The 27437-nt window shown below is 40.4% G+C and overlaps 1 protein-coding gene across 3 annotated transcripts in view; it reads left to right on the plus strand.

The window, feature by feature from the left end:
- The window catches only part of LOC149259522 (neurochondrin family protein), a 411338-nt gene that overhangs the window by 251849 nt on the left and 132052 nt on the right, over positions 1-27437 (plus strand). For all 3 annotated transcript variants that reach the window (XR_016257650.1, XM_089418637.1, XM_089418634.1), the window contains exons 12-13: positions 10545-10634; positions 10721-10820. Coding sequence is in view for 2 of the 3 variants with exons in the window: in XM_089418637.1 (XP_089274763.1) it covers positions 10545-10634; positions 10721-10820 (190 nt within the window). In the remaining variant the exon portion in view is untranslated. The remainder of the gene's footprint in view (positions 1-10544; positions 10635-10720; positions 10821-27437) is intronic.

Consider the following 27437-nt stretch of genomic DNA (forward strand, 5'->3'; position numbering starts at 1 on the left):
ATCTGAGGCATTGCGTAGCCTCTAGGATCCTCTGCGTCACTCCGGTTTCCCTTTGTGTGGATGACGCAGGCCCTTTGGCCTTTGCGTTGTCTCTGTTGGGCTCTGCGTGGCCTGCTCTAGCTTTTGCGTCTGCCTCTCTGCCTCTGTGATGGTCTCTCGACACTATCTCTGCCTCTCTGTCCAATACTCACTGCCCCTCACTGTCGATCACTGATTCGACTTTACTTAGCAAACCCCGCTCTAGTAAATCGAATGACTGATCACTCTAGTGTATTCTCCAACTGACCCTCAAGCCTCTTCTTATACTTTTTATGTTGGTCCTTCAACGGCCAAGATTAAATCTCTAATCAATGGCTAAGATTAGATTTGGCTTGATCCATGACTTTTGGAACCTTCTAACCTAGTTTTATATTAATAGTAATAGCCATTAATATTTTATTTTTCCTAAGTTTTAGACTTAGGAACTCCATTAAAAATATTAATTATTTTAATATCTCCCAAATTGGGTACAATTTGCCCAAACCATTTCTGGGTCTTGGACATCTCATGTGCTTTAGCCTCTCCACCAATTTTCACGGCTAGAGCACATCTGATGCTACTCGAAATCAACAAGGATCTACTTTAACTCCTTCGTTGGATATTATATGTCTGAGATATTCTACTTCCTTCTTTCCGAAGGTCCATTTGGACTTCTTGGCATATAACTGATGCTCTTCCAATAGTGAAAGAACTTTCTCCAAATGTTGTAGGTGCTCCTTCCAAGTTTTACTGTAAATTAAAATGTCATCAAAAAACACTAACACTAACTTCCTTAGATATGGACGGAATAACTCGTTCATAGTAGCTTTGGAATGTTGCAGGTGCATTGGTTAACCCAAAAGGCATTACTTTAAATTCGTAGTGACCTTCATGTGTTCGGAACACAATTTTTGGTATGTCTTCCAACCTTATTTTGATTTGATAATACCCTGACCTTAAGTCCAATTTCGAGAAGTATTTAGCGTCATGTAGTTCATCCAACATTTCATTGATGAAGGGAATTGGGAACTTGCTTTTAATTGTTATTTTATTTAGTCCTCAATAATTGATGCACAACCTGAATGATCCATCTTTCTTCTGCACCAATACAGCTTGAGTGGCATACAAAGTTTTACTTTTTGAGATTATGCCACACTTGAAAAGATCTTGGATTAATCTCTCAATTTTCGTTTTTTGATGATGTGGGTATTGATATGGTTTGATGTTGACGGGGTTTGATCCTGCTTTGACTTCTATTGTATGCTTGATTTCTCTATTAGGAGGCATTTTCATGGGCAGGTCTTGGAATACTTTTTCGTGCCTCTGAATTAGCTCTTGTACTTCTCGTGCTTCTTCACTAATCAATTTTGAAGTTAACATTTCTAATTGATGACATTGTACTACATAGGCTGGTGCTCCTCTTCGAATAATTTTCATCATTTGGGATGATGATACGATTTGATTCTCAGGTGCTTGGAAGCCATATAATTTGTATTTCTGCACTTCCCATTTAAATTTTATAAACTGCTTTTGATGGTTGGCAGAGTAAGTACTGAGGGTTTGTAACCATTGGATACCTAAGACCACATCTACTGCTCCTAATGGTACAATGTATAACAGAGATTCTAAATTAAAGTCTTGAATCTGCAATTTGACTTTATGGCATTTCCCTACCTTTTCAATCTTCTTACTGTCGGCTACCATCACCTTCATGTTGGGCATGGGCTAAGTAACCTGACACGTGGATTTGGGATTCATCGGATACAGGGATTCGAGTGTCAGATTCGGACACGTTGACCCCTCGGAATAGGACATGTTCGGATACGTTATATATTATTTTATTAAATATATATATTTTAAAAATTAGATATTTCTTACACAAATAATCATTAATGATACAAATTCGTTGATTTCAAACATAGATCTTCATCTAGATGTAAGTTTTACTGTTTACAAAGTAAGTTAGTAACATTATAGCATGCATAGTACATACAAAATTCAAATACATGTCACATAAATGATAAATCAATGAATCATAAATTCTAAATTCATAGATGATAAATCATAATACATATTCAATTCATTAATGATCCAATAGGAGAAAGACAAGATAGTAAGATAAAGACACTGACAGTTGTAGTTTTCTCATTAAGTCATCAAAATCAAAATGTGTTACATAGGTAGTGCAATGCCAATGGCAAATAGAAATAGAAAATACAAAACAACTACAAGTAAAGAAGCCTCAAGGCAATAGGTAACTCATGACTCATGAGTCCTCAATCCTCATAGTCATCATCAAAATTAGCATCACCGTCCTCATCATCATGGTCACCACTTCTCTCCTCTGCTGCATCCTCCTGCTCTGTATCCAACGTCACCTCTGAATGTGCTGGTGTGGAGGGTGTGGAAGATGACCCCTCTACAATATCACCATCATCAAATCTAACAGGCTCTAGCACTAGATCATTGAGTTCCATGTTGGCCAATGCCAACTCAACACTGCTGTCCAGACCCATATCATCAGGAAAGACATCCCACATCTTTGTCTTTCCCTTTAACCACTCTTCCCTCTGCCTGTAAATAAGACAAAGGTTGGTGTGTACATACACCATTGTCTCTGCCCTGGACTGCTCAAGCCTGCTTTTCTTAGCACTATACAAATTCCCATATGTGCTCCAATTCCTCTCGCAACAAGAGGATGAAGTCACCTGAGAGAGGAGCCTCATGGCTAACTGTTGTAGAGGAGGGCTTGTTGCCCCATGATTTTCCCACCAAGAATAGGGCTTCTTAGCCCCCCTGTCTCTAATCACATCATATCCTACAAATCAACCAATGCTAATGGAAAACTCTGCAAAGGCATCCTCCACCTCATCAAGCAATGCTCTATCTTGAAGAACCCGCTTGAATGCATCTTTCCTCCCTTGTGAGATTTCACCATCCATGTGAGGAGGGAATCTGCGGGAAGGTCCACCATTCAACCACTCATGGTTGTAGTATTTTGGGTTCAATGAGTGAGCCAAACAATGTAAAGGTGTGCAATTCTTGTCCCATCTGCTGACAAGAATATCTTGTATAGTAACACAGAAGGTCTCTGGTGATCTCTCATACTCGGGGCACTCACTCTGTAGAATAATGCTCCTCACAGACTCAATGATGGAATCCCATCCCTCATAAACCTCTTCTAGGATGGGTTTGTCTGTATCTGCAAATCGAAGCAAAAAAATGATAGGGTCCATGATCTGAATAATTAGATCTACCCTCTCCCACCAAGCATCATCTAGCGCTGTGTCCTTCACTCTTTTAGAGGCTACTTGATTTGTCTTTCTCCAAAAAGACCAAAACTCTAAAATAACCATGGCCCCAAGAGCGGTCTTGACTTCCTCAACCTCTTTAACATGATGAATGAAGAGGCAAACCGTGTATCCGCAATCTTCAACAATGATAGATTGCTATACTCCTTGTAGATAGTGAGGGCATTTGTAGGGTTTTGTACAAAGTTACGGATATGCCGTGCATCCTCAATAATGTTACCAAACCAAAGCACATCAGAAGCAATGGATTTCAGTGCTAAGTTCAATGAATGGACAATGCAACGTGTCCAAAACACTTGTGGATATTTAGCTTCTACAACCATTCCAACAGCCTTGCAAATAGGTGCATTATCTGTAATGATTTGCACGCAAGAATCAACACCTACTTCTTCAATAACTTTAATAAACAACTCACCCATATATTGTGCATCCTTGTATTCTTCAAGTGTATCCACTGCTTTCAAGAAAAATGGACCATTCAAGGATGAAGTTGATGAGTGGGTGTCGTCGTGGGTCTGTCCATCCATCAGAAACAATGCTAACCCCAGATGTTGGCCATAATGCTTTAATAGGCTTAAGCATTTTTTGCACCTCTTTTTTTGCCTTCGTTAACAATGTGGTTCTAAGCTTCTCTGAACTAGGAGGCACATACCATGATGGAGCCCCTTGAGTTAGAGCTCGACACATCTCAATAAATAGAGGTGAGCGTGCAACATTAAAGGATATGAAGTTTTGATAAAAAAAAAGGCAATGGTGAGATCAATCTCTTCCCGTTTCTCCTTTTGAAAAATCTTGTCCATTGGACCAAGTGAAATTTACCTTTCTTTTTGCTGCTTGTCCCCCACTAGAACTCTCAAATGGGAATTTGTTGCTGCCTTTCCTAGAAAATGGAAGGGGGTCATCATTCTTGGTTTTTTTTTTTGATTTTGTAGCCACATTTGCCATGCCAACAGTGAACTCTCTTTCCATTTCTTTCCTCTTTTATAAAGGAACTTGTGTACAAGCTCCAACTCCACAACCTGGTAAAGCCAACAAATGGCCTTTCACATGGTAATATGTGCTTGTGAAAGTACTGTGGCAAAAGTTGCATCTCCAATTCACATTGCCTCCTCCCTTCACCTTGCTGCTTGGCCCATCCTCTCTTGTGACATATTTCCACAAGGGATATTTCTCAATGTTACCTTTAGGAGGTAGTCTTCCCTCAACATTACTTGCAATAGAGGGAATACTTGCAACAAACTCTGATGAAATTGGGGGAGGAGGGGCATCTATAATGGGGACATTCTTCCCCTTTCTTTGCCCCTTATCCGAGGCCCTTGATTGAGCCATGAATACTGTAAAAAAATAAACAAAACATGCACAAATTTTTAAAAGAAATGCATATACAAACTATTGTACTACAAATGCAAAAAACTAGAAAGGAAATGCACTTACTTGTTGCTTGAATCTCCTTGAAAACACTCCACACCCTTTGCTCCTTGCTCCAAACTCCTCACAGCAAACCCACAACCCACCTATTGCAAAAGAAATGAGTGAAAATGATGCAAAAGAAAGGGATTTTCGCCCTTTTATGGTCGCGCGAGTCCCATTTTGCCAGTTTCGTGTCTGAAAATTGGGACACGATCTGGATTCAATCGTGTCCTAGTCGGACATGACATCTCTCGATTTTCGGACATAATTTAGGTCGAATCGTGTCGGATTCGACGGATTCGGACACATAGCCCTATTAGAATGAATCTGGTTTCATAGGGCATGGGGTGAAAATGTTGAGTCTCTTCGTTGTAATGACCTACCTATAGCTATAAATAAAATACAAGCATTAGCATACATACGAGGCCTCCATACGATAGCTATGTATGCATGGACCCGTATGTAACACACTATATATATAATAAACCCTCAAACGAACAGAAATGTTAGTTTTAATGTTTAAAATTTTAAATTGTAAATTGAAATTTATGAAATTAAATAAAATTAATTAAATTAAAATTATAAATTAAATAAATTAAATTAAATCATTAAAATAATAAATAAACTTTATTAAATCAAATTTAGATATTTGAATAAAATCTCCAAATCAAATCAGATTTTGTTTTATAAAATCAACACGTATCAAAATTAGGACACGGAGATGGAGGAAGTTAGTGAACGGGGACTTATAAGAAGGGAGGGGGGTCAAGAGGAGGAGGAAAATTTGTAACACAGAATTTTCAACAATAAAGACTGAGCCTTGTTTGTTCTAAAGTTTTTGGGCACGGGGGAACATAGTGCAGCGATTGAGAAGCATTCTGGACTGAGTACCTAGGTTGTACTTAGTTTGGCCCGGAGTTTATGGTCTTTTGGTAACGGGAGCGAGCTGAAGCAATTTTGAAGCCTCTTCATCTGCAGGAAACCAGGTAGGTACTTCTCATAAAATCAATCAATTTGAAATATGAAATTTTGTTAAATTTTAAAGCAGGTTCATGAAAATTTCATATGTTGTTCAGAGTAAATAGCTGTTTAAAACTATTTATAGTCTTTACTCTTCGCCATAACTGAGTCCAAAAAATTGTGGGTGCTACCGGTGTTGATGAGAACCATTACATTGTTCTTCTTGATGTGTCCGTTTATTTTTAATGTCTGGGGTTGTGATATACTTGTCATAGCCGATAGTGACACTTGCAGAATGCTTTCGTCGTCTAGTTCTGGAGAGAATTCTGGGGCATCTTCGATTTCTTCTATGTCCGATTCATCACTTTCTGAATCATTAGTTGCTTCACAGTTATACAAATTCTTGGTCTCTTTTCTTTTAGCACACCTATGTTTAGGGTCCCACTTTTCGCCACAGCGTTTGCACTTGCCCACTTTCATCCTTGCATTTCCAGGTTATATTTTTTTCCTTCACAAAGATGTGGTGGAACATATTTTGTGTAATCCATCTTCGCAGACTGGGGAAATCTTTGTCTCGAATATACTTTTTCAGCCTTTGACCACAACATCTTTTCAAATTTCTTTTCAGCAGCTTTTGCTTTTTGTCTTGCTACTTCTATCGACGTAATGTCATGAAGCTCAAGTTCTGCTCGTAGATGGGTTTAAAGTCCGGAGGTGTAGGATTGGATTAGACGAGTTTCTGATAATATAGGTACTCATGTTGCTAAAGTCTCCCATTCTCAAGTGTATTCATCCACATCTCCTTTTTGTCGCAATCTTGTGAGCGTTGAAAAGAACTCTTTTTCCTTGACACCTTGGAATCTTTTAAAGAATGCATCCTTAAATTTTCTCCAACTGATAGCAAGTGTCGTCTTCTTCCACCACATATACCAATTGTATGATTCACCTTCCATTTTCATGGAAGCATGCCTAATCTTTTCGTCATCATTGTCAATATCGTAAATCTCGAAATATTCCTCTGCTTTATTGAGCCAAGCAATGCTGCATTTTTTGTTACCGTTGAATTTGGGTAGCTCGATTTTTGCTCTTCGTTGATATGTCGCTAACAGTGGAGCGAAAACGAGGTATTGATTTGAAAACGACATATTGGTGAATGGATTCCAGAGCTGCTTATTTTGAAAGTTCGTGTTACTATTTTCTTGATTAAGCATGGAAGATATCATCAGAGACTCAGGGTTCTCATGTGCGTCTGATGATTTTGACGAATCTAGAGAATTGAGATGTTGAGTCGCTTCGTTATTCTGAGGTATTTGATTGGGTGTAATTTTCAGGCTGGTACAAATACAACCCATCATCACCATAGCTTGGTCCACCTTAACTAAAAGGTTTGCCTGGTCCTTTTTAAATCCATTCTTCTTCTCCTCGAGCTGACACTTTATTCCATTTATTTTGTCCTGCAGTGTTTCGATTTTGTCGCCATGTTCGGTCACCTTAGCCTCAAGTTCTATTAATTTTTTATTGAAATCGGCCATCAACATTGATGCAACCATTGATCTGGTATGTGATTACTTATCCAGCTTAACTCTTTTCCTAACTTGACCTAGTTTTTTTTTTAAATTGATATTTTTTAAAATAATTAAATTTAATTAATTAATTTAATTATATAACGAAATTAGTTTTATTACATATAGTTTTTTTTAAATAACTTTATATATATATATATATATATGTTGTAATTTTAATGCCACATTACTTGAAAAAATGTGGCGTTGTTCTGTTTAGTGGTTTAGACATGCGGCCAAGAGGCAGCCCGACGGATGGGTCACGATCTGGACAGGTGGACGGTGTAGGTTGACAGCAGAGAGAACAACAGACGGGGGGGGGGGGGCGGGCGGTTCGAATGACACAGTGGACAGAACAACGGACGAGGGAGGTTGACAATGGACGACTGAGTAGAGGAGGTCGTATGCAGCAAGGATGCCAACAATTGAACTTGAGCTCTGATCCCAGATGAAGGAGACAAACTAGCAATTGCCATAAAAATATGTATCTTATTAATAATGAAATGAATTGATGATTTACAAAGTGAGAGGCTCAGGCTTAAATACAACCCTACGTGCCTCTTGGTGAATGGGCATGATCTTTGATCATGCCCTATGTCCTAATTAACTAATAGTTTATAGAATACTATATTTTTTATATAACAACCTTTTGCTTTTCTTGTGATTTCTTTAGTGTCTCCCGTACTTACAAATGGATCTGCCCGATCTCAACAAATTTCTCTACCCTTAAAGCATCCCTTGTGAGATCCTCCGTTGCTCTACCTTGCTGCCCATATGCAATGTCTAAAGGTGAAGGTTGCAAATATCCAAAACAAGTTTCAAATGGGGACTTATCAGTAGAAATGTGGATTGCTTTGTTATAAAAGTGTTGTATATAGTAATATACCAGATCTTCATCCCAAGTGTTCAAATGCTTCTGATTGTATCCCCTCAAAAGCTACATCAAAGTCCTGTTGACTAATTCTATTTTCCCATCTATCTGTGGATGGAATGATGTAGACCTCTTCAACTTTGTGTCCATCTTCTCCCGCAATGTAGTCCAAAATGCATTGAGAAATATAGTGCCCCTATCTGAAACGATGTTCCTTGGCATCCCAAAGTGCACCTAGACTTGTCAAAAGAATAAGTTTGTTGCTTCTTGCATGATGATGGTCTTGATGCAGGAAGGGAGGCCAGTATGCTACCATTTTGAAGTGTTTCATGGAGCAGTTCTCAACTACCCTATTGATGATAAGGAGCTTTGTGCCTTGGTACAAGCTGTCAAGAAGTGGAAACACTATATGATGCGAAAGGAGTCAATTATCCACACAGATCACCAAGCGGTACATTACCTATAGGTTCAAAGTAGTTTGCTTTACATATCATCTGAGAATTCTAGCAAGTTTATTGATTTCAATTTCTAGGGTAAAGTTGAGTTCCCTAGTCGAAAGAGGATCTTTTGGACCTCTTCGTTATAGAATTTCTGCATTAATCCCAACAAGATTAGAGTCCAATTATTGAGTCTTCTAGTCTTATTTCCATTGCTAATACACATGAAAATAAGACCTCCTAGATAGCCCCTTGACTGCATTGTCCTTGTTGGATTTGCACTAATCCATATTTCCTTCCATCACTCTTTAAATCCCTTTTAAAACTAAAAAACTATTGTTATGTTAAAGTCACTCTCATATCACCTTGTGCCTCATTGCTTAGCTTTAGTAACCTTATTAGGGATATCCACCTTGAGCTGGAGGAGAGAAGCCTGAAGAGGATAGGTTACTTAGGTGACAATAATGATTGTCTTAGTAGTTCCCTCTTGCATTGTTCCTTATGGGTTAGGGATTTTATTTTCAAGTATAGGTTGGGAGGTTACCTTTTGGCCCTGTTGCTAGGGATAAAGTCCATTTCTTGGAAAATTTGAAGACTATGCTTTATGATATCTTAATGAGGATCAGATGTATGAGGAGGACTTAGATAAAGACCTTGATGGTGAAAGAATCCAAGAATCTATCTCTCATTCACATGAAAACAAGGGTCTTGTGAGTTACACTCATTTCCAATTTTTTTGCGTCTTGTGGTATGTTATGAATTTAATTTATAAAAAATAATGTAAATATAAATAATTATAATAATCATAATAATGATTAATTAGTGATTAGTATAGAAGAGGCATCTATCTAAGGACATGACTATTCGTGAAAGGGCCACTGCTTAGGTATTTAAGCAGGCCCAATCATATCTCATACCAATTCTTTTATACACTATTCAAAATATGTTTCTTATCCTCAATGGATGTCTTCATGTACCAAGTGTTCTGAAGATTATTGTAGAGTACGAACTTTGTTCGTTACACGATACATCCTTCAGTGATTTGAAAAATGAGAACTTTGTGGAGAAACCCTCGTTTAATGAAGAGCATGACAACCATGAGATTGAAAATATTGATTCTTTTTCCATATTGAAAGGCATAGATGGGACAAAAGCTGTTTTTATTTGATAGGGATTCTATTTGTGACACGTATGATGGTGATTCTAGGGTCAAGATTGTAGATTTTTGGTCTTATGGACAACCTAATATAATGAAGGTGTGAGAAATTTATTCATGATGCATGAACAGCCATAGTTTCTCATTGATGGAGCGATTTGATAGTGCCAAAGAATCTCATGATATAAGTTATCAACAACTTTGGTAGTCTCTCAGATTTACTAGCCAAGCACCACCTTTTTTTTGGTAACATCTGCTTATTCCCCTTTTTGGCCTTTTGATTCCCTTTATTAGTTTCTTGAGGAGTTTTCTTAGTTTTTTATTTATGTTTGTGTCATCTTCAGCATTTCTTTGTCTAACCAGAGGATGGTCCTTAATTTAATGGTTGAGAGCTCGCAGGCAAAGGAAGCATATGGACTATTTAGATATTGCACTGGTTGTAGCTTAACAGTGCTGTCAAATTTGATTTTTATTACCACGGGGAGTTCTTTAGACTGGTCAGCCTCTCCATAGACATTTTCTTTGTTTAAGAGAGTACAAATGTGAGTTGATAATATGTTGACATAGAAGACCCGACTCAAAGTCCTATTCTTGTAGGATCTGCTACATTTAAAATGAGGCTACTGTACTCTGGAAGGTCTGGAATTTCTCAAATGAAATGAGCGGCACCTTAGTAATCTAATCACTCGCTGTTTTGAGTGACATTTACAATACACATGATTATTGATGCTTAATATGACGTTCTTTCTGGTTTTTTGAACTATGAATGTTTTCTTAGTAATTTCTTAAAGATAATGTGTACATGAAATGTCCCTACAGGTACCTCGCAGAATCACCATCAGCATACCAAAAACAATTTCAGGAGCTTCTGCCATATATTTTCTCTGTTACTGGAGAAAGTGAAGAAAGGTTTGTGGCAAATACAAGTGAAGTTTTTAAGAAACATAATAAAAGATTACGAGGTTTGAATGACACTATTTTTTAATTCTCTGCAGGCCCTTTCTCTCTGTTCAGTTCTCACTTCCTGTGCTATGCCAAACTACAATGGACCGTAAAGGCTGCAATGCTTTGGTGTCATGTGGAGGCCATAAACAGGTAATATCTGCAACATTCCGCTCAAAACTGTCTTAAAGAACTTGAGGGTAGTGTTCTTAGAATATTTCCTGTAACATTTGTGTGGTTACATATTTACTTGCAGATAGTTTTCCTTGTTAAATACATGTGGCCAAATTTTACCTACTATTCAAGATTTATTTCTGTGAGAAATCTTCTAAGCAGATTTGAAATCCATCATGGATGTTTCAAAATGTTACTTAGTTCTCTTGTACCTCTTGTTCTCTGTTACTTCCGATGAAAAATTTAGGGTTTACTGTTTCAAAGTGCCTAGTGAATTAATGAAACATTGTTACTATCGAATTCTATGGTGGAAAATTGAAATTGCTTTGTCATGATAAATCCTGAGCACATTATAGCCGTTTTTTCTCTTTATATCATTGAAATCTCCTGCTTTGTTTCAGTACCAGGAAATAATAGATTCTTCAAGGCCTCTCTGCTTGTTTGTTAACAAACCCTTTTGCTTGGTCATCGCATCTCAGTACTCTAGTAATTTGAATTCTCAGAATAGCAATGAGACATCTAGGGCTTAGTTCAAGTGTAGAAAAGGGAGTGGGATAGCTTTTATATTTGGTGCACAGCTCAAGCCATCATAGTCCAACTCCAAACTGCTGAGTGCTATTTTTTCTGTCATCTTTTATAGTAGGTTGATCAGATTAGGGACAACTTTCATTTGAATTTCAATGCTAGAGATAATATAATTTAATTAATTTCCAATTTCCAACAAATGACCAAGAAAATGGTCAACCACACTAGAGAATGCAATCAATTTCTGATAGGCTATGGGAGTACCTAGAATCTAGATGACATGTATATTAGGGAATTATTAACCACTTCACCAACATGGATACTTTGTGGAATTAATTTTCTGATCTTTGTTTCTCTAATTTATGCAAAGATCTTTATTCTTTGAATGGCTACAAGCTCTTTCCTCTCGATTCAGTTCTGAGTGAAACTACCCTTCAGGATTAGAGGTATAAACTGCTCTCTCGTGTAACCTACACACGTCAACCCGTTACAACACAATAGTAATCATGCCAGCTGAATTGAATCTATCAAGATGATTAAGGCTGAAACCATGCTTGTTTGATTGTTTCATGAGTACCCTCTTTCAGCAAGGGTACTCCAATTTTTTTTGGACTGCACCATTTGTAAGCCCAAACATGTGCAATCGATGGCTTTGTAAGCCATGTAGTATGAAGAGTAAAAGTGAATCCTAGTTCCCCATGCGTGGATGGTCATGACTGGTCTTCTTAGTTCATATTCATGGTGCCTTGTTTTATGGCTTTGCTGACTGACCCCTGTTGGCAGGTAACCCCCTATTTGGGCATCATGGAGGTGGATCTATTAGGACACATGGCTTAAAGGAGCACTTGTTGTATTAGCCCTGTAAAGGAGATTGCACTATGTAAGGGTGGAAACACTAAGTGTATCATTGTCTTAGAATTCACAATGAATTGTTCCCTCCCCTCGGCAATGTCCCACATTCTCCAAGGCAAGGAGTAGGTCCATTACACTCTCCGAGGCATGCCAAAGCATCTCCAAGTTGAAGTGCTCTAAATTCCCTTGTCAAATTGTCATTTCCAGCATTATTTCTTCACTAATAAGGGGGGCAATTTTTTTTGGGGCAGTTATGAGGGGTATATGAAGCAGCATGGCTAATTTTATGAGCAAAGAAAGGGTCACTTCAAGTGAATATCACTCCCATGGGCCAAGATCAAAGTAAAAGTAAGAAAAGTCAAGCCTTAAATCACAAAATCAAGCAATGTTTGGACCAAGACTCCAAGTAAAGGAGTTGTCCACTTTTCCATGCCATTGGACGTCATGTGAAAATTTCAAGATTGAAATCCTATTTCAACAACTAAAATTAATTCGTCTAATTTTAATTAATTTTACAATTTATTTGTTACGACAAATATCAAATTAATCACACTGCAACCTTCACAAATAAAACTGCCGAAAAATAATAGCACTAGAACTGAGAAAATACTAGCACACACACAATAAAAATGACACCGTTATTTTTGGACAAATGTCCTCGGGAAAACCAAATGCGGGAAAACCGGTGCAACAGATGAGGGATTTATTTTACTATGCAATAGTGAAATTTGAGTACAATCTATGGATGCCCAACTGGCAATCCAAACAGCAAGTAAATCTGGCCAAAACTATTTAAGTGAAATTACCCTTCTTCCACAAGCAACCTCGACACCGATTCTCTTTAGAAATTCGTCCTTCTGGACCCTCTGCATTAGCCTCTGCATTGCTCTGTGCAGACCCTATGACGTCAAGCCTCTGAATTGCCTCTGATGAAGTTGTTCTGCCTGTCTCTACTGAGGAAATCATTTCTCCAGCACTTTGGATCTTCTGCCCGACCTCTAGAACTGAAAATGATTTTCTCTCCAGCAAAATCGAATTGCTAGTGAAGCAGGTACGCAGTCCTTTGCGTTGCTTCTATGGGAATAACTCAGCCCCTTGTTGCTGCTTCTATAGATCTGGAAAACTTCCTCTAGATCAATGTCTCTGCCCCTCACTGACCCTGCTTCGATCTATGACTTTTTGACAATTGTTGTTGCTCTTTGGAAGTCGATTTGCCAAGAAAATTGAACCACATAAGTGTCTTCTCCAAGTGCCCATTGACTTCTTATAATCCTCTGTTGGGACTCCAACGACCAAGATTAAATCTTAATCAATGGCTAGGATCATCTTGAAGTCGATCCGTGTGAGTTTCTAGATGATTCTCACGTTATCTCAATTAATACTGATTAATTAACCATATTCCCTAAGTTTAGACTTAGAAAATATTTAAAAACGGCCAATAATCTAATTGAGACAATTCTTTGTGGAATTTCCAGAAATGATTTCTAGGTTCTGGAGAACTCATGTATTCTAGCCTCTCCACCAAATCTCATGGCTAGAACGCATCCGATGCTACGAAAACTAACACTCCCTCTTAGCAAGGAATGTGTTCTAGTGCTGCACACCCTATCACAACACTCTGTCTCTGTACCACCCTCTGTCACGCTGCTAATGTCTGGCCGTATTGCCCACCAACTACTCTGCAAATCTGATGCTGCATTCGTGCTGCTGTTCACACTGCCATACTGCTGCCAACTCTGCATCTGCACTGCAACTCCCTCTCATCTGTTGCTACTGCAACTGAAAAACATCCAAAATACTGAATCAACTATGTTCAGTATAATAAATCTGTCTCCCGAGTCTTGACTGCTACTAGCCTCTGCATTGTCACTGAAGTATCTGCACTCCTGCTAACTCTGAACTGTGTCACTCTACACTGTTCTTCTCAGTATCTGACTGCTACTAGTCTGCTACTGTCACTTAGGCTCTAATTGCATCGATTGTCACTGATCCATCTTGCTACTGAATATTGTGGGCCTCCGTAGCAAGGTAATGATCCATGAGGTGGACTCCTCAAGGACCCTACGCATCTCTATAGCTCTCTGGGGCTACAAATCCAAGTTACCCCACCTCACTCCTGGAGGTATGGTTGCCATCATCGCGAATTCTTCCTCCAACCTAGAGGACAACTTGTCGATCTTGGTTGATGCTTCCTCCTAGTCCCGCTTCTCCGACTTGTCCTTTTTTCTGAGAGGACACTGTTGGACACAGATTGTCATTGATGTCAATATGGCAATATTCAAGAGGAGGAGACAGAGCCACATAGGAGCAGACCAAGCCATGTTGGGAATTTTTCTGACCGTACCCAGCTTTGACTTCGATCCGACGGCGAACAGTCTTCATACTAATCCAACGATCATCGCTCGCCCAAACAGAACGAATGTTACGTCCCGATAGAAAGTGGTTTTGTGAAAAGTACAGTTGACGCGTGGCAAAATTTTATTGCATCGGGTGAGATTTACGGAATACCACTTTCACAGCAAAAGCGGTCCGATGAGCTTGGTGGTTTTCTTCAGCTGTTTTGTAAAAATAAATGCGTAGGTGAAATTAATATTTCAACAAGCCAGAGGAGCCACACTGGAGCAAGAGGAGCTACAAGAGGAGCCATCGGAGGAGAAAACTCAAAGAAGAGGAGCTATCAGAGCATATCGGAGCAAGAGGAGCCATCGGAGGAGCAAATGTAACAAACAGAGCAAGACAGAGCCACATAGGAGCAGACCAAGCCATGTTGGGAATTTTTCTGATCGTACCCAACTTTGACTTCGATCCGACGACGAACAGTCTTCATACTAATCCAACGATCATCGCTCGCCCAAACAGAACGAATGTTACGTCCCGATAGAAAGTGGTTTTGTGAAAAGTACAGTTGACGCGTGGCAAAATTTTATTGCATCGGGTGAGATTTACGGAATACCACTTTCACAGCAAAAGCGGTCCGATGAGCTTGGTGGTTTCCTTCAGTTGTTTTGTAAAAATAAATGCGTAGGTGAAATTAATATTTCAACAAGCCAGAGGAGCCACACTGGAGCAAGAGGAGCCACAAGAGGAGCCATCGGAGGAGAAAACCCAAAGAAGAGGAGCTATCAGAGCATATCGGAGCAAGAGGAGCCATCGGAGGAGCAAATGTAACAAACAGAGCCATACATGCCTATCAGGAGCCTATCGGGAGCATACACAGCTATCGGGAGCCTATCGGGAGCATACACAGCCATCGGGAGCAGAACTCACATAGATATATCCAGTTATGTTATTGGGCCTGTAAAACCCATGTATGTATGCTTTATCATTATCGGCGGTTAAAAACCATATAAATATGCATATAATGCAAACAGAGGCGGAAGTCTTGGTTATATATGCAAATACACCATCGGCAACAAAAACTATGCATATATATATGTTTAACACTATCGGAGGCGCAAACGGAGGCTAAGGCGTGTACATAAGCTTTAACACTATCAGCGGATTTGAAACCTTATTCACGGAAGTGTTGAAGCCATATCGGGTCCGGCACACAATGTCGCATCGGAACTTCGGGAGCGGCGATACAGTGTCAAGTGGGCCATTGTGATTGCCGATAGCGATATTGCATCGGACCTCCGCCAAGGGCAGTCCCCGATTGCGATAGAGGCATGGACCCGATGGACTCATTAAAAACAGTTTATAATATATCGCATCCGGCATTTCGGAGCGGGTATCGGGAGTGGTAAAGGTCTTGCCTCTGATTGCGACAATATACGCGGACCCGATGGCATATCAAAGTTTGATTGAATAATATATCGCATCCGGTTCATCGCATCGGCCATCGGCCATTGGTGACTGCAGTTATGTTGCGATTGCCGATAGCGATGAAAGGAACGGACCCGACGGGCATATAAAACAGGGTTCAATGCAATATCGCATCCACAAGTGGATTGGCCCATCGGCCATCGGCCCTTTGCGATCGCCGATTGCGATGAATGCTGCGGACCCGATACATTATAGATACGGGTGCTATGATCCTTGAAGTCCGCCCTTTAGCACTGTCGCCTGTTTTTTCATATATTTCCTGTGTAATTTGATATTTGGCCTGCGTGCGCCTCTGAGGCAAAAATGCATACGATAATGCTCCCGATAGTTCAGGAGACTGACTTTGGCGATAATGATTGCGATTGGGATGTGGCTGTCCGTTAAGCTATGACAACTGGGTGTATGCGGCCTCTCTTCCTCTTGTACGTGTCCTCTGGATATTGGAACGTTCGATAGACAGATGAAACCGAAAGTGGGAAGCTGAAGAAGCAAACGATTAGACAGAGGAAACTGACAGGATAAGCGAGCGTTGAGGAAGCCAAAGAGCCTGCGGAGAAAGGAAGCCAAACAGCCAGTGAGAAAGAGGAAACGAATGGACAAAGGGATGGAATGTATAAAAATAGCAAAAACAGAGGACTGCTGGTTGCTGTTGTGGTGGTGAAGAACCAGCAGAGGGTGCAGAGGAAACAGAAGTAGCAGAGACTGTAGAGGCAGCAGAAGCAGCAGAGGCAGAAGCAGGAAAACCAGTTTATATCAAGGTTGGGTTGGAGCCCAAGAGGTTGGAGCCTCAGAACTGAACAGGATTGAAGTCCTTGGGAGTTGGTGCTCCTAAAGTCCAAGATTGGTGTCTTGGCAAAACAGAGTTGGTGCTCTGGGAGGTTGGAGCCTCACTGAAGTCCAAGTTGGAGCTTGGCAACTATTCACAGTCGGATATACTTATATTGTATTTATTTCATTGCACTATCTTGAGTCTTAATAAAAGAATTTATTCTAGCTGTCGATTTCTGTGTTCTGTGTATACATATACATATCTATATATGATGCTTTTGACAATCACTAGAACAAAAATTAATAAACACTGATTCACCCCCCCTCTCAGTATTTCCAACAATTGGTATCAGAGCAAGCTTCTTCATACTAGCCTAACAGCTTGAAGAAGGATTCGCAGCCATGATGAGAAATCACGAAGCATCAGGAAGACCTCCTTTGTTTGATGGCACTAACTTTGGTTTCTGGAAGAAAAGGATGACTTACTACTTAATGTCCCTTGGACCTGAAGTCTGGCATTTTTGTCAAACTGAATACCAAGCGACTTCCACTCTTCCAACAGACCAAGACGAGAGGAAAGCCTACATTGCAAATGCAAAGGCCATGAACTCTATCACTAGTGGAATCACTGATTCCGAGTTTACAAAAATCATGCACTGTACCTCTGCCAAAGAAATGTGGGAGAAGCTAGTTGGTTTGTACGATGGAGACTCAAAAGTAAAAAAGGCAAAGCTTCAAACTCACAGAAGACAATTTGAAAGTTTGAAGATGGAAGATGAAGAAGATATTGCAGCATACCTCCTTCGAGTAGCTGAAGTAGTAAATTCCCTGAAAGGATTGGACGAAAAGGTAGAAGAAAGTACCATTGTTCAAAAGGTATTAAGGTCTCTTCCAGACAGATTTGACTCCAAAATAAGTGCTATAGAAGAAGCAAAGGATCTAGATACCCTCAAAATGGATGAACTCCATGGAATTCTCACTACTTATGAAATGAGGAAAGGTGGCCCTAGCTCCAAAGATGCAGCATTCAAGGCCTCAAAGTCAAAGGAAGTGAAAGAAAGGAATGACTGTAGTGATGAGTCAGATGTGGAATCCGAATTGGCTCAATATGTACGAAAGCTGAAGAGAGGATCTAAGCTTAAAGGCAAGTATCCTCTTATCTGTTTTAAATGTGGTAAAATAGGTCATTATGCAGCAAAATGTCCTCATAAACATGACAGTGATGATGAAGGAAATTCTAAAAGAATGGCACATAAAAAGAAAGGGTTCAATAAGAAAAACTTCTTCTCCAAGCAAGATGAGTCTGATGAGGATAAGTTTATGGTCATCAAAAAGAAATTAGATGAGGAAAGTGATCATGATGAAAGCCAAGAAGCATTATTCATGGCACTCACAGATGATGATGACGCACTCACAGATGATGATGACTCAGGACTGGAAGGAAATGTAGATGAACTGTTAATAAGCGCCATTGAAGAAAATGAGAAACTACAGAACAAAATCATTTCTATCAAAGTGGAAAACGAGGAAATAAGAAGGAGAGAAGATCTCTTGGTAGCAAAGCTTAAAGAAAAAGAAGAGACTTGTGAGGAACGCGAGGCCGAAATAGTGTCTCTAAGAAAGGAGTTGGAGCAAATTAAAAAGGGCTGTAAAAGCTCTCAAATACTTGAGACTATTCTGAAAAATCAAAAACCTCAACATGACAAGTCTGGAATAGGTTTCAAAGGAGAATCCTCAAGCACTAAGAATAGTGCAAAAAGCTATGCCGATGCACTTTCCTGCAATCCAAAAGATGAAAAAGTATGTTATCAAAAGTGCATCCCAGATTCCAAGAATGAAGAAAGAATTACTCCAAAGAAGAATGTGGAGTCGAATCATGGACACTACAGCAAATACAAACCTGTACTCCACCAAGGGCCCATCGAAAATCCAAAGAACGAGGGAGGAGTAATTCCCAGGAAGGAAATTGACTCAAACCATGGTTGCTTCAAAACCATCTTTCTTGGACACTGGTTTCACTGTAAAAACTTCAGTCACCAAGCTAGACACTGTATGGCTCGCAGAAGTGAAAAGACAATGCAAAAGGACCGAGTAGTCAACTCATATGCCCCCAAAAGACAGGGACAAATCAAAACCTTCAAATTCATTTGATCCCTTGACCAAATTTGATCTGATTTGCTCTTTTTGCTACAATAATGGACACTATGAACAAGATTGCCCACTCAAAGGAAGAAAGACGAGTAGCAAGAACTCCAGCATGGACAAATGCGGCCTGGCTCTATGTGCTCAAAATAATGGAAACCAGTGGTTTGTAGACAGTGGGTGCTCCAGACACATGACAGGGGACAGAGGGAAGTTTGTCTCACTGAGCAAAAAGGAAGGGAATGTGTCTTTTGGAAGCGGATCTGGCAGAATTGCAGGAAAAGGAACAGTTACTCTGATAAATGGAAAAGGAAAAGCTCAGGATGCTCTGCTGGTTGACGGACTCAAACACAACCTTCTGAGTGTCAGCCAAATCTGTGATCAAGGACATAAGGTTGTTTTCAGCACCAAAGACTGTGAAATAAGGAACTCTGCCTCAGGGTAGCTTGTGGCAAAAGGGGTGAGAACACCAGACAATATTTACATTCTAAACAAGATTCAGGAAAATAAATGCTACTTGAGTAAGACAGATGAGAGTTGGCTGTGGCACAAGCGACTTGGACATACAAGCTTCGAAAATCTGATCAATATCAGCAAGACCAACGCTGTACAAGACATCCCAAGGCTGTTCAAACCAAATCAGGCAGTGTGTGGTCCATGTCAACATGGAAAGCAAACCAGAACCAGCCACAAGACAAAGGAACACTGTACATCGAAGCCCTTGGAGATCATCCATGCTGATGTATGTGGGCCAACTAGAAATCAAGCACTCCAAGGAGAAAGGTACTTTGTGTTATTTGTTGATGATTATACTAGAATGATGTGGATATATTTCATAAAGTATAAATCTGAAACTTTTGAGTGTTTTAAGAATTTCAAAGCCCTTGTAGAAAATGAAAAAGATTCAAAAATTAAGTGCCTCAGAACAGACAGAGGAGGAGAATTCACATCAAACGAGTTCAGTAAGTTCTGTAATATTCATGGAATTAAAAGGGAATTCTCGGCTGCCAGAACACCTCAGCAAAATGGGGTAGTTGAAAGACGAAACCGAACAGTCCAAGAGATGGCAAGAACCATGCTATTAGCAGCAGACTTACAGCCTAGATTCTGGAGAGAAGCAGTAGGGACAGCTGTCTATACACTGAATCGGACTCAATTGAGACCAAATTGTGATAAAACTCCTTATGAGCTATGGAAAGGAAGACTTGCTTCGGTGAAGTACTTCAAGATCTTTGGAAGCAAGTGCTTCATAAAAATAAATGATGGCTCACCCGAAAAGTTTGATTCTCGGGTTGATGAAGGGATATTTCTTGGATACTCTACACGGAGCAAGGCTTACAAGTGCTACAATTATCGACTGAAGAAAATAGTGGAAAGCATTGATGTAAAGGTTGATGAAGATCTTCCAGAAAAGGAAATTGAAGAACATGAAGATGACTTTCTCATTGAAGAAGAAGAACCTACAAAAGAAGAAATATATGAGAAAGAAGAAGAAGAAGAAGAAGAGGAAAGAGAACCACCTAATACCCCTTCAAAGTTGAAATATGTCCAAAAACATCATCCAGAAGAGCAGATCATTGGCGATAAAGATGAAGGTGTGCAGACCCGAAGAAGGATATCAATCACACCCAAGAGAAAAGTCATTGCCCTCCTATCTATGATAGAACCAGAAACATTTGCAGAAGCGAGTAAGGATCCTCATTGGGTAAAAGCAATGGAAGAAGAAATGTCCCAAATTGAGAAGAACAAGACATGGGCGCTGATACCTCGTCCAAAGGACAAAAACATAATAAGAACCAAATGGGTGTTCAAAAATAAAATGAATGAGGACGGACAGGTTATCAGAAACAAGGCAAGACTTGTTTGCAAAGGCTATTCACAAATTGAAGGAGTTGACTTTGAAGAGACATTTGCACCAGTGGCCCGTATGGAAGCTATCAGGATGTTCTTAGCATTTGCTTGCTCAAAAGGATTCAAAATCTATCAAATGGACGTGAAATCAGCATTTCTAAATGGGGAACTCAAGGAGGAAGTCTACATGGAGCAGCCAGAAGGTTTTGATCTAACAGCAGGAAAGGACTTAGTCTGTAAATTGAAAAAGGCTTTATATGGGTTGAAACAAGCTCCTAGAGCTTGGTATGCAAGACTGGATAACTATCTCCAACAACAAGGCTTCAAAAAGGGAGTGGCTGGAAGCAATCTATACATAAAGACAGATCAAGGTAAGTTACTAGTTGCTCTTGTTTATGTCGATGATCTGATTTTTGCTAGTAATAATGATGAAATGAGCCATGAATTTTCTCAAAGCATGGCAAAAGAGTTTGAGATGTCAATGATAGGAGAGCTGTCCCACTTCCTTGGACTTCAAGTATCTCAAACCAGAATAGGATTGTGTATATCTCAAGCCAAATATCTAAAAGACATGCTCAAAAAATATGGAATGGAGGACTGTGCACCTGTGAGTACACCTATGACCACAAACTGTAAACTGAGCAAAGATGATGACTCCCCTCTAGTAGATGCAACTCATTACAGGTCAATGATTGGAGCCCTTCTATACTTAACAGCTACATGACCAGACATTATGCAAGCAGTAGGAATGGTGGGAAGATTTCAATCTGCTCTCAAACAATCTCATTTATTAGCTGTAAAAAGAATTCTCAGATATTTGAAGGGAACTTCTGATTTTTGTCTTTGGTACCCAAAGGACTCAACACTGACGGTAACTGCATACACAGATGCTGATTGGGCTGGAAGTATAGATGATCGGAAAAGTACTAGTGGAAATGCATTCTTCCTAGGAGACTGTTTAGTATCCTGGCTCAGCAAAAAACAGTCATCCATATCATTATCCACAGCCGAAGCCGAGTATATTGCTGCAGCAGACTGTTGTTCTCAGATACTATGGATGAAGGAAGCTCTAAAAGATCTCGACATATGTACATATCAACCGATTACCGTCTATTGTGACAACACAAGCGCTATCAGTCTCAGCAAAAATCCAGTGATGCACTCAAGAACCAAACACATACCAATCAAGTATCATTTCCTCCGTGAGCAAGTAGCTGAACAAAACATCGTCCTGGAATATATCAGTACTAAGGAGCAGATAGCTGATATTTTCACAAAACCTCTTCCTCGAGAAGCATTCAAACATCTGCGTCAAAAGATGGGGGTTATTTCGTTATCATCACTCAAGTTCATTCCAGCAGGATAGGGGGAGCAGTTTGACAGGGGGAGTTCGTATGCATTCCTTTGCCATTGATGTCAAAGGGGGAGAGAGCAGAAGAATATTGCCATCAATAACAAAGGGGGAGATTGTTGGACACAGATTGTCATTGATGTCAATATGGCAATATTCAAGAGGAGGAGACAGAGCCACATAGGAGCAGACCAAGCCATGTTGGGAATTTTTCTGATTGTACCCAGCTTTGACTTTGATCCAACGGCGAACAGTCTTCATACTAATCCAACGATCATTGCTTGCCCAAACGAAACGAATGTTACGTCCCGATAGAAAGTGGTTTTGTGAAAAGTACAGTTGACGCGTGGCAAAATTTTATTGCATCGGGTGAGATTTACGGAATACCACTTTCACAGCGAAAGCGGTCTGATGAGCTTGGTGGTTTTCTTCAGCTATTTTGTAAAAATAAATGCGCAGGTGAAATTAATATTTCAACAAGCCAGAGGAGCCACACTGGAGCGAGAGGAGCTACAAGAGGAGCCATCGGAGGAGAAAACCCAAAGAAGAGGAGCTATCGGAGCATATCGGAGCAAGAGGAGCCATCGGAGGAGCAAATGCAGCAAACAGAGCCATACATGCCTATCGGGAACCTATCGGGAGCATACACAGCTATCGGGAGCCTATCGGGAGCCTATCAGGAGCATACACAGCCATCGGGAGCAAAACTCACATAGATATATCCAGTTATGTTATCGGGCCTGTAAAACCCATGTATGTATGCTTTATCATTATCGGCAGTTAAAAAACATATAAATATGCATATAATGCAAACAAAGGCGGAAGTCTTGGTTATATATGCAAATACACCATCGGCAACAAAAACTATGCATATATATATATATGTTTAACACTATCGGAGACGCAAACAGAGGCTAAGGCGTGTACATAAGCTTTAACACTATCGGCGGATTTGAAACCTTATTCACGGAAGTGTTGAAGCCATATCGGGTCCGGGACACAATGTCGCATCGGAACTTCGGGAGTGGCGATACAGTGTCAAGTGGGCCATTGCGATTGCCGATAGCGATATCGCATTGGACCTTTGCCAATGGTAGTCCCTGATTGCGATAGAGGCATGGACCCGATGGACTCATTAAAAACAGTTTATAATATATCGCATCCGGCATTTCGGAGCGGGTATCGGGAGTGGTAAAGGCCCTGCCTCCGATTGCGACAATATACGCGGACCCGATGGCATATCAAAGTTTGATTGAATAATATATCGCATCCGGTCCATCGCATCGGCCATCGGCCATTGGTGACTGCAGTTATGTTGCGATCGCCGATAGCGATGAAAGGAACGGACCCGACGGGCATATAAAACAGGGTTCAATGCAATATCGCATCCACAAGTGGATTGGCCCATTGGCCATCGGCCCTTTGCGATCGCCGATTGCGATGAATGCTGCGGACCCAATACATTATAGATACGGGTGCTATGATCCTTGAAGTCCGCCCTTTAGCACTGTCGCCTGTTTTTTCATATATTTCCTGTGTAATTTGATATTTGGCCTGCGCGCGCCTCTGAGGCAAAAATGCATACGATAATGCTCCCGATAGTTCAGGAGACTGACTCTGGCGATAATGATTGCGATTGGGACGTGGCTGTCCGTTAAGCTATGACAACTGGGTGTATGCGGCCTCTCTTCCTCTTGTACGTGTCCTGTGAATATTGGAACGTTTGATAGACAGATGAAACCGAAAGTGGGAAGCTGAAGAAGCAAATGATTAGACAGAGGAAACTGACAAGATAAGCGAGCGTTGAGGAAGCTAAAGAGCCTGCGGAGAAAGGAAGCCAAACAGCCAGTGAGAAAGAGGAAACGAATGGACAAAGGGATGGAATGTATAAAAACAGCAAAAACAGAGGACTGCTGGTTGCTGTTGTGGTGGTGAAGAACCAGCAGAGGGTGCAGAGGCAACAGAAGCAGCAGAGACTGTAGAGGCAGCAGAAGCAGCAGAGACTGTAGAGGCAGCAGAAGCAGCAGAGGCAGAAGCAGCAAAACCAGTTTATATCAAGGTTGGGTTGGAGCCCAAGAGGTTGGAGCCTCAGAACTGAACAAGATTGAAGTCCTTGGGAGTTGGTGCTCCTAAAGTCCAAGATTGGTGTCTTGGCAAAACAGAGTTGGTGCTCTGGGAGGTTGGAGCCTCACTGAAGTCCAAGTTGGAGCTTGGCAACTATTCACAGTCAGATATACTTATATTGTATTTATTTCATTGCACTGTCTTGAGTCTTAATAAAAGCATTTATTCCAGCTGTTGATTTCTGTGTTCTGTGTATACATATACATATATATATATGCTTTTGACAATCACTAGAACAAAAATTAATAAATACTGATTCACCCCCCCCTCTCAGTATTTCCAACAGACACTACATGTTGTAGTGACAGAGCTCACCACACCTGAAGCACTTGACCTTTGACAAGTCCTTCTTCTTCTTCTTTTGCTCTCCCTGTCCCTGACTGGGACCTTTAGATGTGAGGACCACATTCTCTTCCTCCTTCACACCCTTCGATCTGCTAGTACTGCTGCCATTGATGGAGCTCTTAAGCAAAGCTCGCCTCAACTCCTCCTACTGTAAGTCGGGCCACATTCTGTCCCAGTTTGGTAGCCTATCTCCGCCCAATATGCTTTGGACAAAAACTTGCCAATCCTCTGAGACACTATTTAGTGCCAACCATACCAACTCTGAAGGTGGAGGTGCTGCCCCAACAACTACAAGCTGGTCTTGGACCTCCTGAATTTTGGTGAGGAAGGGATCTATGCCTTCCCCCTTTTGCATCCTTATTTATCTTTGCTTCTCTTCCAGGAGCATCTTCTATTTCTGGCAAGTACCCTGATATAGCTGGGAGACAACATCCAACATCTCTTTGGCTGTTCCCATGGCCGCTATATGTGAGACTATATGATCCCGGACTCCATCCAAGATCAACTGCTTTGCCCTTGCCATCTCTTTCTTGTATTCTTTCTACTGATTTGCATCCTGAGGAATTGTCACCACATTATCTATGTAGGATTTCAGGCCATATTCATCTAGAAAGAAGGACATCTTGGCCTTCCAGATGACATAGTTGGATGATCCATCCAACCTATCCTGATCTCTAAGCCCTGCAGTGGCATTTTGAAAACTGTCGAAAATCCCCTCTTTCCTTCTGCTTGGTTGCTGCTTTGCTACTCGCACTCCCTTTTGGAGTGAGAAGATCTACTCGCAACTATTGCCAATCTGTAAGAAAAAAATCGAACTTCTGAGACTCGAAGTTCCCTGAGAGAAATTTCTCCTTTGCTATGTGTACCTTTCTCTTGCACCCGACGTTGAATTTGTTGCTGCAAAACCCTCTGTGTCCAACCAGAAATCTTCTCAATGAAAATTTGTGCTGCTGCTGCTCCCTCTGACTGCTGGAATCGCTAAACCAACAACTCGACTTTTCTGCCACCCTGCAATTGAAAATCGAACTGCTGCCCCAAAAATTCGGCTTGCCTGTCAATGAACTGTGCAGCCTCTAGGAATTATGTCCCTGCTGCTCCCTTTGAGCAGCGAAATTCTTTCTCCACTTCTGAGCTTCTTGGTTGATCACTCACGCTACTCTGATACCATGTGAAAATTTCAAGACTGAAATCCTAATGCAACAACTGGAATTAATTCTTGTAATTATTAATTTATTTAACAATTTATTTGCTACGACAAATATCATATTAATCACATTGCAACCTTCACAAATAAAATTGCGGAAAAATAATAGTGTTGGAACAGAGAAAATAATAGGACACACAAAATAAAAATGACACCTTTATTTTTGGACAAATGTCCTCAGGAAAACCTAATGTGGGAAAACCGGTGCAGCTTATGAGGGTTTTATTTTGTTAGGCAACAGTGAAATATGAGTACAATCTATGGATGCCCAACTGGCAATCCAAACAACAAGCAAATCTAGCCAAAATTATTTAAGGGAAATTACCCTTCTTCCACAAGCAACCCCGACACAAATTCTCTTCAGAAACTCGTCCTTCTGGACCCTTTGCATCGGCCTCTGCACTGCTCTGCGTAGACTCTATGACGTCAAGTCTCCGAACTGCCTCTGATGAAGTTGTTCTGTCTGTCTTTGCTGAGGAAATCGTTTTTTCTGGCTCTCTGGACCCCTTGCCTGAGCTCTAGAACTGAAAACAAATTTCTCTCGAGTAAAATCGAATTACCGTTGAAGCATCTGCGCTGCTTCTCTGGGAATAAGTCGACCCCTTGCTACTACCTCTCCGGATTTGGAAAACTTCCTTCGGATCACTGTCTCTGCCCCTCACTGGCCCTGCTTTGATCTCTGGCTTTCTACCAACTACTGCTGCTCTCTGGAAATCGATCTACCAAGAAAATCGAAACACAAAAGTGTCTTCTCCAAGTGCCCATCGACTTCTTATAATCCTCTGTTGGGACTCCAACGACCAAGATTAAATCTTAATGAATGGCTAAGATCATCTTGAAGTCGATTCATGTGAGTTTCTAGATTATTCTGACCTCATCTCAATTAATATCAATTAATTAACTTTATTCCCTAAGTTTAGATTTGGAAATATTTAAAAAACAGCTAATAATCTAATTGAGTCACTTCTAGGTGTAATTTCTAGAAACGATTTATGGGTTCTGGAGAACTCATGGATTCTAGCGTCTCTACCAAATTTCATGGCTAGAACACATGCAATGCTACAAAACTGAATATGTCATGGGTCCATCCCAAGTAAAGGTTGAGGTAGAAAAGCAAGTCACTGGACCTCCCAATTTTCATCTAAATTATCTCAAGCCATTTCTCTAGGAAACGTTGGACCTTTAAGTCAAGTAGAACCTCTCCAAGTGGCATGTTTGTTAGAAAATCAGAAAGGCAGATAGATTTTCTTATGTTGATAATTAATTGTGATATTCTTGTAGTCTTATTAACTATATTTATGTTATTCTCTTATCTCGTTTTCATCACGCAATCATCAAATCAAAACATGAAGATCAACGACACGATATAGGCACTCAACCAGTGCTAAAACCCCTCTATAGGGGAAGATCTGTTGATTTTGGGGTAGCATCGGATGTGCTCTAGCTCTGAAATTTTGTGGAGGGGCTAGAACACATGAGATCTCCAAGACCCAGAAATCATTTGGAGAAATTCCACCTGGATGAGGAGTTATTAAATTAATTAATTTTTTTAATGGGGTTCCTAAGTCTAAACTTTGGAAAATAAAAATATTAATGGGTATTAATAAAA

This window comes from Pinus tabuliformis, chromosome 6, assembly GCF_031772625.1.
Source record: "Pinus tabuliformis cultivar Carrire ecotype Pingquan chromosome 6, CPIR1, whole genome shotgun sequence".
Classification (NCBI taxonomy): domain Eukaryota; kingdom Viridiplantae; phylum Streptophyta; class Pinopsida; order Pinales; family Pinaceae; genus Pinus; species Pinus tabuliformis.